This window comes from Cyprinodon variegatus, unplaced genomic scaffold, assembly GCF_000732505.1.
Source record: "Cyprinodon variegatus isolate N-32 unplaced genomic scaffold, C_variegatus-1.0 Scaffold798, whole genome shotgun sequence".
NCBI classification, from domain to species: Eukaryota; Metazoa; Chordata; class Actinopteri; order Cyprinodontiformes; family Cyprinodontidae; genus Cyprinodon; species Cyprinodon variegatus.
Window position 1 is genome coordinate 390,632 of NW_015151251.1, and position 12,014 is coordinate 402,645.

General features: G+C 38.8%; 1 protein-coding gene across 4 annotated transcripts; it reads right to left on the minus strand.

Annotated features, from left to right (window-relative positions):
• Positions 1–6,714: 6,714 nt before the first annotated feature.
• On the minus strand, positions 6,715–8,702 carry LOC107098662 (Golgi-associated plant pathogenesis-related protein 1-like). Of its 4 annotated transcripts, none has more exons than XM_015396438.1 (5): positions 8,628–8,702; positions 8,422–8,448; positions 8,101–8,310; positions 7,880–7,957; positions 6,715–7,508 (listed from the first exon to the last, which is right to left on the minus strand). In XM_015396438.1, the coding sequence occupies exons 2-5, from the start codon at positions 8,426–8,428 to the stop codon at positions 7,360–7,362; spliced, it is 444 nt and encodes a 147-aa protein (XP_015251924.1). In that variant the 5' UTR covers positions 8,429–8,448; positions 8,628–8,702; the 3' UTR covers positions 6,715–7,359. The 4 variants fall into 4 exon arrangements, with proteins under 4 accessions (XP_015251924.1, XP_015251925.1, XP_015251926.1 ...); XM_015396439.1 differs by having other exon boundaries at positions 6,716–7,508; positions 8,659–8,692; XM_015396440.1 differs by lacking the exon at positions 8,628–8,702 and adding an exon at positions 8,611–8,627 and having other exon boundaries at positions 6,718–7,508.
• Between the last annotated feature and the right edge of the window lie 3,312 nt (positions 8,703–12,014).

The window sequence follows — 12,014 nt, forward strand, 5'->3', positions numbered from 1 at the left end:
AGAGAGCTTTTTTTTTTTTTTAGAACCAATGCATACATTTATAGTTAAAGGAGTAAGTCAAGTACCTTCTAGAAAAGCCAGGGTTTCAGGGGTTTTCAGGGTTTCAAGGTGATCTTCTCTGAACTTCACCAACCCTATCCCCAGGAAAAGATGTGGAAAGCAGAATACCCAGTAGTACTTGCAAAGGTATAACACCAGACTCACTAGTTTCCTTATGTGAAAGGCACTAGGATCAAATCCACATCAAAGACATTGAGACATTCATCAACTACAGTGTGTCTACTCCTTAACAGAAACATCATGTTTACTAAAGAGGATTAAAAGAACACTGTTCTCCCCTTTTTAGACTGTGGTGTGCTCATGGAGAATGATGGGAGACTCAGTAATAAGGTTTACCTGAAACCTACACAGGCAGATCAATTGCTTGAATTCATTTCACATCACCCACTGCAACACAATCTGTCAGTTATCTCAGAGTTATTAGCCAGAAAACATTCCAAACCCCTACAGAGGTGAAACAAAAAGAACACAGCCATGTCAGAAAAAAAGGTAAAGTGTGTCGTTGCCCAAACTGTGAGCTTTTTAAACAACCAAAACAATTAGCAGTAATGACAACATTGTGTCTAACACAGGGGGAAAAAAACAAAACAGTGACATAGATGACAAAGATTTGACCATCCTAAAGACAAAACACTAAACTCAAAGCCGAGCATCGTTGTGTAATGCCGAGTGCAATGACAGCTCTGACTCCCGTGATCAAACCACCAATAAGATGCAACAATACAACTGCAACCCAAGGGCACTTTGACAACTACAATGGTTTCCTCCGGTTGGATTGTTTGAAACGGGTGAAGAAAAAGATCTTTGTCAAAAGAGAAATGCCAATACTGAACAGTTGGAGGATATTCTGGTTTTAGGAAAGACTACTGAATAGATGTCCAAATTTTTTCAGAAAATCTGATTGTCCAGTTCCCTTTATCTTAAGCCTGTATTTTGGTCACAGAACATTTATTCTTTTTTTTTTTTTTTGCTCCAACACCTTACATAGTTTGGACCTGTTTTTTATACCACAGCTTTGCCATTTAAAGGTAAACATGTCTAAGAGGAATGTCCTAAAATCAGCAGGATGTCGTCCATTTTGGGCAAAAACATCCTTATTGAGATGTTGTCAACATTGAACTCTTAGAGATTTTGAGCTATAAACTTTAGATTTGATTAAAATGCAATTAAAGCATGGTGGGTTAAAAGTTATCATACATTATCTCACAGCATAAGCTTGAGTGATGCTGAAATATTGGGGTGTTGCAACACAGGTCGCAGCTTTAATTCAGTTTTTTATTTTACTTTGACGTTCATTTTGGCAATTTCACAGATTTTGATCCCAAATCACCACTGGATTAAAATTCAACAAATCACCTAAAGGAATGTATTATATTTGCAGCTTAAGAGTTTTCTTTAAATATTGTACTATGTGCATACATGACAAAAACTGTAATCCAGTCTGCTGAATTTCTTATACCCTTATCTGTCCGTCAGAGCTGTCTATCTCTGAATAAAAGCAGACAACCTTTCAGCTTTATTTAAGATGCAAAAAACAAACAAACAAACAAACAAAAAACAAAAAAAATGGGACCAATGTTGAACGAGAGAAACCATACAGTACAGTTATTTGCACTTTAACATGGTAATACTAGGATGCCACCTTGTGGTACATTTTTGAATTTCTTTTTCTTTTTCTTTTCAAAAAGAGTATTTGTTGATAGAGCATAGGAAGGACTACATTTGCATCAGCTTAGAACTGTCACTGTTCAATAAGCCATTTATGTGATATTACTGCTAAAGAGAAATTATGACATCAGATGGCATCAACTTTTATGTTACCAAATTACAAACTGTAGGTGTTTTGGTGATGTTGGTAGCTCAAATTCCTTAATCAGAACAACATTCAATAATTTCCTTCTCCTCAAAGAAAGTTTTAGGAGACAAAATAAAGCAATCTTGACTGGTGTAATATAGTTTCAGGTTTCAATGCAGCTTTTACAACAAGGATGAATTACACATTTACAATAAAATTTTATTTCAGTTATGTAAACCCTCAAAAGGAAACTGTTGAAAATAATCATTATACTGAGAGGTACATGTTTCTGTAAATTTGCTTAATTTGGATAATGGCCAATGAATAATTTAGATCTGAGAACAATGGATTCAAGTTAAACAATCAGAAGCAAATATGAATGCAGCAAAATAATCCAAATGATTAGTACAACTTAGCCACAAATAATTTTTGTGACTTGCAGTCTACAATTTATTGGTCTCTTGAGCAACTTTTTCTTGCAAGCTTCCTTTTAACAGAAAGAAATCTCCTGCAGAACCAGGCTCAGTGTGAGCGGCTAACTGTTGAGACCGACTGGGGTTCAATTAGACAGAAGCAGCCAGAGAAAAAGAAGCAGAGATGGATACTCTCACACACAGAGTTGAATAGAGCTCAAGAACTGTGACAGTTAGCTCCTTTCTAAGAGTTTGGGTCTGATGATGGGTTTTCAAGCCTGGATTACAGTTTCTTCTTCTTTGTGAGGTTAAATGGCGGTTGGCAAATAACTTGCATATGCTCACCACCACCTGTGTGGAACAAAATGACAGTAGCTATTCTAGCTAATATATTTACTTGCTATACTGTTATATCCTAAATATAATAATTAAATATCCTCTATCTTTATCTAATTTAAATAGTATTTATTATTAACAGTATCCTAAATGTTTATGTTTTATTCTTATTTGAATAAATAAAATTCTCTTGATGTACCTTTTATCTATCAAAATTGTTTAATTTTCTAATTCATATATTAATTAAATCACTTTCATTTGCTACAAAACATCTCAAGTTAGTTTGTATTATTAACACCTGAACTAATAACTAGATGCTCCTGTTCTTCCATCCATTTCAAACCTTGTAACTGTGTTTTCCTTACTGACTTTTTTGGGTCCCAAAAACAGTTTTAGCTCCTCTCGCAATGATTCTCATTATCATCTTGCTTGCATGCTTGGCCTGGTCTGCACAGTTAAGGACATACATTATGAATAAAATGAGATTCTCATGTGTCAGAGGGAAGTTATATTCTCTTTCTCCTTTGTTTTGCTTTTAACCTGATTCTGTGCTTGATTCATTTCTCCTGATCTTTGTTCTTGAACTCTCTTCACCGCATCTGCATAGCTTATATATTTTTTTTGTCATTTTAACGTGTTGAACTTCTTTATTTCTTCATCACTAAAATTAGTGTTGCTTCAGTGTAAGTTTGCCAAAAAAATGACTCCGTAATTTTGTCTGGTCCCCTCCCTGATCTGACCAGTGACAGCAGGTTTAGCCGCATGTCGTCATTCAACCGCTGGTTGTCTAGGTGGTGTCCTGAAAACAACATGGGCTACATTAATAGAGACGGCATCCTTCCCACTTTGGATGCCACAGCTCTTCCTTCTAGGAATCTTGCCAAATGTATTTTTCCTCCAAAACACTGACAAGCCAGGGTGCAGACCAGGAAGCAGAGTCGTAGTTTAAGACACCTTTCGGCAGCTTCTACTGTTACCAACAATTACTCCAGACAGTGTGTTGCCCACAGCCAAAACAAATCAATTAGAAGAGAATCCCAAAGCAGTAAATCATGATAATCTGATAATAGTAAAAACAAATCCAATTGGGGAAAAAGTGAAAATGATTAAATGTGGTTTATTTAAAATAAGATGTCCTTCTTGAAAAAGTCTGCTAGTTAACGTCTTGATTTGTGAAAATCACATTGATTTATGTTGCCTTACAGAAACTTGAGGAGGATTATGTGAGCATAAATGAGGCAACTTCTTCTAGTTATTTCAATTTTCACATACCCAGAAATTATGGGCGAGTAGCAACAACCTTCCAGTCTGGCTTACTGATTACTCCAAAGGTGGTTAATAATTACAACTCTTTTGAACATTTAACCCTTAGTTTCCTCATCCAAATTTCAAAGCCACAAAACCTCTTCTTTGGTTACTTTGTATTGTCCACCAGGTACTTACTCTGATTTTCTAGATGAGTTTTTAGAGTGAATGTTGAGAAAGCAAAGTAGATCATCGTCCACTTCTGGAAGAACCAGCCTAACCACGCTCCACTGCTCATCAACAGCTCAGCAGTAGAGGTGGTAAGCAGCACCAAATTCCTAGGGGTGCACATCACAGACAACCTCACCTTCTACAGAAGCACCATAGAGAGCGTTCTGATCAGCCAAGATGAGAGAAGTAGTGAGAAGAGTAGTGAAGAACAGCAGAAAAGATCATCAGGGCTCCTCTTCCCTCCATAAATGACATTTCATCTCAGCACTGCATGTCCCGAGCGCGTAACATCATCAATGACCCCACACCCCCACCATTCTCCCTGCTGCCCTCTGGGAAGAGGCTTCAAAGCATCCAACGCAGGTCCAGCAATTTACTAAACAGCTTCTTCCCCACCGCCATCAGTCAGCTGAACTGTTGAAAAATCATATCAGAGGTTCTGCATCCAAAACACTGCATAATTGTACCATATGTATTTAATGCTCTGAACTTCCATATCAATGCATCTTTTTTGCATTATGTTTTTTTCTCCCACACTGTTTAAATTTGATTTGAAATTTGCAACACTCCAAGAAATGTCCTGAGAGCTCTACAAAACGAAATTAGACAATAAAAGTTGTCTCAGTCTAAGTCTACAAAAGTGTAGCCTTTAATCTTAGATTCTATTGCCTTTGTTTAAAACGTGAATAGCCCACTCATTCTCATCTTAATACTTTGGACCTTGTGCTGACATATGGCATTGAATGTGAAGATTTAACAGTATTTTGTCACAACCCTGTCCTGACCACTTTTTTTTTTTTAGAACCTTCAGGATTACTTTACAAGGTTTCTCCTCCCCCAAAATAAGGTTTGACTTAAGTAGATCATTATCAGATAGTGCAGTTATACATTTTAAAGAATCTGTTTCACTTTCTTTTTTTTTGTCTCTCCTCTGTGTGGCTGAGCAGTGCTGCAAAGGGACAACAGAGGTTTAGCTTATTTCCCTTCTTTTGTTGATTATTATGTTGATGGTTCTCTGTGTACTGCCTTATGCTACGTTCAGACCGGACGCTGCAAAGGCAGCAAAATCGCGTCTGCTGCTTCATTTTTGCTGCTTGTACCAGTGAGTTCTGACGCGCGGCTGAAGCAGCTTTGCTGCTCTTGCTTCGTGGTGCAAAAGTGGCTCTGACGCGCGTTGGGCGGAGCTTCACTATCCTTTCTCTGCCTTGCAGCTATATTTGCTGTGATCAGTGGGAATAAAGTAGTTTTAATATGTTTTTAAGTGAGAAAATACACCTGAAAACTTAATCAGTGCAGTCAGTTCATCCAGATTACAATCCTGCCTCCCAATGTTATTTCTGTCGGAGCCGCTCAGACCCCCACATACCGGCGGTGCGCCGACAGAAGGAAGCCCTTCAACAGTAGCCTCTGGACGGGTCGCCTCCTCGCGGTTCACCGCGGCAGCTGGTAGGTGTTCTTCATCTAAATAATCCGATCTGCAGGCACCAGAATAATAAAAGCCAACATATTCTGCCGGCAGATGTATATATTTTAAGTTAATTATGCGTTAATAAACTGTTTAAGAGGAGTAATCAGAGCGGTCTGTGTCATCAGCGCTGTGTCTCTCTCCCAGCCAGCTCCCAGATCAGCTTCTCTGATTGGTTGACGCGGCGCGTCGAGCAGCAAAAATTCAATTTTTCCATCTCGAGCAGCAGCGCGTTTGCGGCGCGTCACGCGCGTCAGATGCCAAAACGCGCCCGACGCGCTGCTTCAGCTGCTCAGACGCGCTGCGCTTGCTGCTCGAAACGCGCCGCGGGACCTTTTGCTGCGCCTTGACGCGCGTCAACCATTGACTTTGCATGTAAACTCGCTGCTTCTGTCGCGCCAGCTGCCCCCGGTGTGAACGCAGCATTAGACAACGCAGTCCTTTTGGAAAAGAAAAGCTTTAAAAAAAGAAATTTGGCTCACAGGTTAAATGCAGACCTGCACACTCTGAAGCAAAATGCTAGGATACTGGAGAGAAAATGGCGTTCTACATGCCTCCGGAAATCCTACCTTGTCTGGAAATTTTTTTTACTGCTGTAAGAAGGCCCTTCGTAAGGAGCAGCAGTTTTTTCCTCATTAATAGAGAAGAATGAGAATAATCCTAGATATCTTTTTAATACAGTTGCCAAACTCACCCAGAGCCATGGCTCTGTTGAACTATCCATCCCACCCATTTTTTTTAGGAATTTAAGGAACAGCAATAGACTGGTTTAAATCATATATATCTGACCAGTTTCAGTTTGTTCATGTTAATAAATCTTCCCCTTGTTCTAGGGTTACCAGTAGAGTACCGCTCGTACACCCTTGCTTTCCCTTACAAACTGCTGCCTGGACTACAGCTGCTGTCCATGCCTTGTAAACCTCCCCATAACCTTAGAATGGGTTAATACATTGCAGTTCTACTGTTCATTCTTGTTGTTCAGCATATTTTTCTATCACACTTCTTCTTTGAACTCAACCTTTTATTTATAATTTCTTCAGCTATTTTTTCATTAAAGGTCAAATGTCCTGTGATTAGTTACATGGATTGTACAGTATGTATTTTTTCCCTTGTTTTTCTTTCAGGTATCACAATTAAGAGCTATTCAGTCATGATAATGCACATTGTAATTTAACTTATTAATAAGTAACATCATCTCAAACAACTCTAATACCTGATTTGATTTAGAAGAAAAGCAAAATAATAATAATAACAATAATAATAATAATAATATGTAATACACGGTAATTCTCTCAAAATTAAATTTCTGACATTTTTAATGCAGTTGTCTTTTATTTGAAGCTTTTGACCTTTTCCCCAGAATAGTTATTTGACAATTCAGAATAATACAGTTAAAAAGATACCCCTTCTCCCCTTGTAATTTCTGCAAAATGATGTTTCAATCAAACCATGTGTAATGAGTTAATATCTATGTAGCTATGAATTATTTCATTCTTCTTGGTGTCTGTAGAAAAAGACTCCTTGTTGCTTCTAATCAATGTTTCCCTGTTCAGTTGCTCCAGTTTGTTGTTTCTTACTGCCTACATTTTTAAGACTGTATGATGGTATCTTTGAGAGAAAATAAAAGTGGATACAAATGCAAGAACAGATTACGGGTCTACATTCCCTCTCACAAAAACATAGAACTGTAAAACTATTGATACATATTTCCTTGTCTCTGCAGTTTGAACAGTTGTACCAAATTCTCTCCTGTTTTACAGAACAGAAATTCAGAACAGAACATTACAGAACAGAAGTCACATGGGAGGTATCAGCTACTTCTTAGGCAAGACGCAGGTCTCAAAGTAATCTCGGACGTTCCCAGCAGGACGGTATTGTGCAACCACATAGACTTCTGGACCCCTAGCGGCAAAGCCCACACCAAGCTCTTTGGAGTCTTTCCACACCAACTGAGTAAAATGTCCTACAGGATAAAAAAAAAAAAAAGTGAGTGAGCCAGTCCTATAAAAAGACTATCACTTGCTATTTTCATTTGGTCATTTTCAGAATCTTTTCATTAATACCAGTATTGACATTTCTCTTCTAACAGAATAGTAATTTTTTACAGAACTATTTCTTAAACAAAGAAAAATTGTAAAAATCTTGAGCTCTTTCATACAATGTGACAAAATCTAAAATGCAAAGCAGCATGTCATTCACTCTCTCTCTCTCTCTTGGATTTGGAAAACAAAGGTATTTGGGAGGAAGGTGTTGTCCAAATCGTTATCATACATACATTTTAAATAGATATATGTTTATGATAGAATAGCAGTTGTTGAATGCATTTTCTTTTACCAGTTTTACTGTCGAACCCAGGTTTCTTGAAGTTATAATCTCGGATTTCACTGTACCAATTTTCTACAGCTTCTTTTCCTGAAACGGATTAGGAAAATGCAATGTAAAAAAAAAATCAGAACAGAACACCAGGTTTATTTGGCCTTTTATCATACATCTGTATGAATATGAGGTGTTACTTTCAAATCAAATCCAGAAAAAAACAAAAAAATATGATGCACCTGTTTGTTTACGGGGTGGATCGCTGTAGAAGTAGAATATATTTTCTCCATCATCAGTTCGACTATGTTCAAATTTGCGTTTTTGAAGTAAGTAGTTAGCCCATTCCTGTGCCTTTTTATTCAATTCGTCATTATATTTCAGTGGGGGAGCATTATGCATTTCCCTGTATTTGTTATGGGCTTCCAGAAACTCCTTCCGGTAGGCTTCATCTGAATAAAAGTCATAAACAGAGGAAATGGGTTTCACTGGTGTTGAAAACAAGAACAGCAATGAGGTAAATCATCTTAACAATTGAAGTCATTGGAAAAGAAAGCGCTTACCTGCCATTGTTTGGCTGTCAATAGAGTCTGAAAAGGAATGAAAAGCCAAGTGTACAAGATTCAGCAACAGTCAAATAAACCTACAGATGCAATCAAAGAGATCTAAATTTGGTAGGCAAATGTTTTATAAAAACCTCACACTCTAAATATTTGACAGAAAATAAAGACAAAATGTTTCAATGAGACTACCTTTCCCTAAATCTCACCTCTTTTAATCAAAAGGTGACAAAAGGTTACCTGGTGAAGATGCAGTGTCTTCTGCTGTGTTGAAGCTACTATATATGGACACAAGTTTAACCCAATCCTTTCTCACAGCTGCAAGTAGGAGGAGATTAACATGGTGCTGCTCCTACATATTTCCCTAGGAGTTAATCACACTTTTTTTCGTACATTCCTCTGTTACTATATTGTCTGTCTGTCAGTTACGTTTTTCAAAACATAAAAGAGGTCAGGGTTTCAGCAATTCTAAATGTGTGTTGTCAAATGAAGAAAGTAAGAGAGAACTGTAATCTAGTCAACCACAGCATTTATTACATGTTTTGTACAGACATGCATGTCTCTGGGAAAACTATGATAGTTAGTTGAAACATGTCCCTCATAAAAACTCTTATCAGAGCCCCTTCAAAGCATTTTGCATTTTATTGAAGCTCTTTGATGGTTTTGATTCCACAGAACCTTACCAAATACTCCCTGTAGGATGAGGCACTTGCAGCTCATGTTTCAAATATTTATTTATTTTCCTGGTCAAGTTTGTTTTGGAAATGTTTGTATTACAGGTTCCATTTTTAACCTAGGAACACAGTATCTTAAAAGCAATTACTTGAGAAAGCAAAGGAACCATGAGCCACACCTTTTCCAAGCTGCACATTCCAAGAGAGACAAAACAAATAACAAATTCCAGAAAAAAAAAAGGTTTTTGTAATTTTTTTTTAAACGTGATAGATTTAACGTATGATATCCTAGTTTTGTTTCAATATGCAGTTTTAACAAACTCTGAGTAAAATCATTGACTCGTTTAATCAACTCTGAATAGGTCCAAGTTAAAGGGATAGTTCGGTATTTTTGACATGAATCTGTATGGCATCCCCATCACCAGTGTCATGCAATCACACTGACTTACCGTCATTCAGACAGCGAGCTCAACAACAGCCAGATGCATGTCTCCCTCCGCCTAGCTCCTAGCTGGGCGGAGGGAGACATGCATCTGGCTGTTGTCAGGTTAGTAGGCCCTAGCTGTCTGAATGACGGCGCGCACTGATACGAACAGAGAGAAAATAGGACCAAGTGATAACGACGTGTGACTTTTTCCACTACAACGTTTTTGGGATGCAAAACTATCACTCTTTTGAACACATAATGTTTTGGGAAGAGAAACGTTTTATTTCGCTGGGTCTAGCAAACCTGCCGGACTACTTTCGGCTTGACCAAAACTGGACGAGAACTCTGCTCACAGGACGCTGCCAGGGGTAAGTCAGTGTGATTGCATGACACTGGTGATGGGGAAGCCATACAGATTCATGTCAAAAATACCGAACTATCCCTTTAAATCAATGTATTAAAGCCCATGCTCATTAATGTCTATATCCGAGGAGCCCCGATTTCAAGAGTCACCATGACAACAGGCAGCCTATAGTATGCTACCAGAACTACAGGTATTAATGCTAAACAAAATAAAAAAAAATGTGTTTAAAGCCGGGCATACACTGTGCCATTTTCGGGGCGATTTTCCAGTCGTGCGCAAATCTTTCTATCGTGCCGACTTTCAGCCTGATCGTGCATCGTGTAATGTACAGGGGGTAACGAGGGCCGATCAGCCTCTCACGGCCACCTCCCTATCAGGAATCGGTTGGGAGAAAATCAAAAATGTTGATGATTGAGGGTCTTGGGCAAATCGCTCAATGGGCATGCGCAAAAAAAGGATTCTTCTTTTTCTTCTTCCTCTCTGATGTAAACACAGAAGCGTGGCAGGGGATGCACTGATTGCAATTGAGTTTGTAGCTGCCATCATTTTGTTCCGCATGTCACGTTGTTGTCCATGGGAAAGATTGATTGACACAATTCTTTTTTGCAGCTGTTTTTCAAAAAGTTTCACCAGAAAGCTTTAAGACTGTTTTTTGTGAGAAAAGCTGTGTAAATGATCTTTATTCCTATGGAGTTTGTTCGGCCAATGAGGTATGACTTTTTTTTATTTGTATTTATTTGTGTAAACCTTTATATTTGTTTGGCGCTAATTTGGGTTTCTGTTTCCCTTCTTAGTTCTGATGGCATTTTTTGGCTTTTGGGGCTAAGACGTGTCCACAATAAATGGCTCTTAAAACCAAAAGAACAACATTGAGCCTTGATTATCTGGAGAGGAGTAACAGAGTTCATTCTGTAATATTAACAGACCGTAGTAGCCACGTTTGGTCAGCAATGTCTTTGTCCAAATAAATTGTTGCCTTTTCTTTTTTGCACTTTCAGCACAAAATTGCACAAACTGCCAAGGCAACACGTTTCACTATAGTGAGCTTCATATTCCCCTTCTATTTGTTTGGCTTCCGGATAGACGAGTCAAAGCAGCTCCATCTCACTGCAGAGCTGAGTCTGACGTGCTTTTTAGAGGGTGCAGTGTGACAAGGTAGATCGCATGAGAGCCTCGTGCTGCACGTACATCGTGAGCTGTTAACTCACACTACAGTAGCTATGAGTAACGATTGAAAAAATCGCACAGTGTACTCCCGGCTTAAAAGAAAGAGCAACAACGCAACAGCTGCAAAGAAGAGGGACATTTATCAGCTGGACTGAATATATATTCCTAATATCTTAAATATATTTCCTCCTGGTTAAAATAATAAAAACTCCTACCGGTAACACTAGGAATATGGATGGAATTTAAATTTAGACATCCAGAAACTTTAGGATAAGATGAATGTCATTTTAGATACCCCAAACTGAAGGCGGTATGTGGTCCGGGGCCCTCTGTTAAGGGCTGTCCGCTCTTTGTATGACCAAAGCAGGAGCTTGGTTGGCATTGCCAGCAGTAAGTCAGCTCTATTCCCTGTGCATGTTGGTCTCTGCCAGGGCTACCCTTTGTCACTGGTTCTGTTCATTACATTTATGGACAGAATTTCTAGGCGCAGCCAGGGACCGGAGGTTGTCTGATTTGGGAACCTCAGGATATCAACTCTGCTGTTTGCAGATGATGTTGTCCTGTTGGCCTCATCAAACTAGGACCTCCGACATACACTGGGGCAGTTTGCAGCCGAGTGTGAAGCGGCTGATGATCAGGATCAGATGCCTTCAAAAGTGAGGCCATGGTTCTCTACTGGAGAATGGTGGACTCCCCTCCAATGCAGCGTTGTCAGTGATGTGGTTGCTGTATGTCATGTTGAAGAGGGAGCTGAGTCTGGGGGGCAAAGTTCTAGATCTACCAATGGATCATCTTCACATATGATTAGGGCTGCAACAACGAATCGATAAAATCGATAAAAATCGAATTTTAAAAGCGTTGGCAACGAATTTCATCATCGATTAGTTGTGTCGCGCGATTATTGCTTCATCCGCCGCGCCGTCATCACTGCCTCTTGACTGAAAGAGGAAAAAAAAAAAAAAAA

Coding starts and splice junctions, on each gene's coding strand:
- LOC107098662 (XM_015396438.1), bottom strand. Junction 7,958..8,100: donor TCCACCCCGTAAACAAACAG/GTGCATCATATT, acceptor AATCCGTTTCAG/GAAAAGAAGCTGTAGAAAAT. Junction 7,509..7,879: donor TGGGTTCGACAGTAAAACTG/GTAAAAGAAAAT, acceptor TTTATCCTGTAG/GACATTTTACTCAGTTGGTG.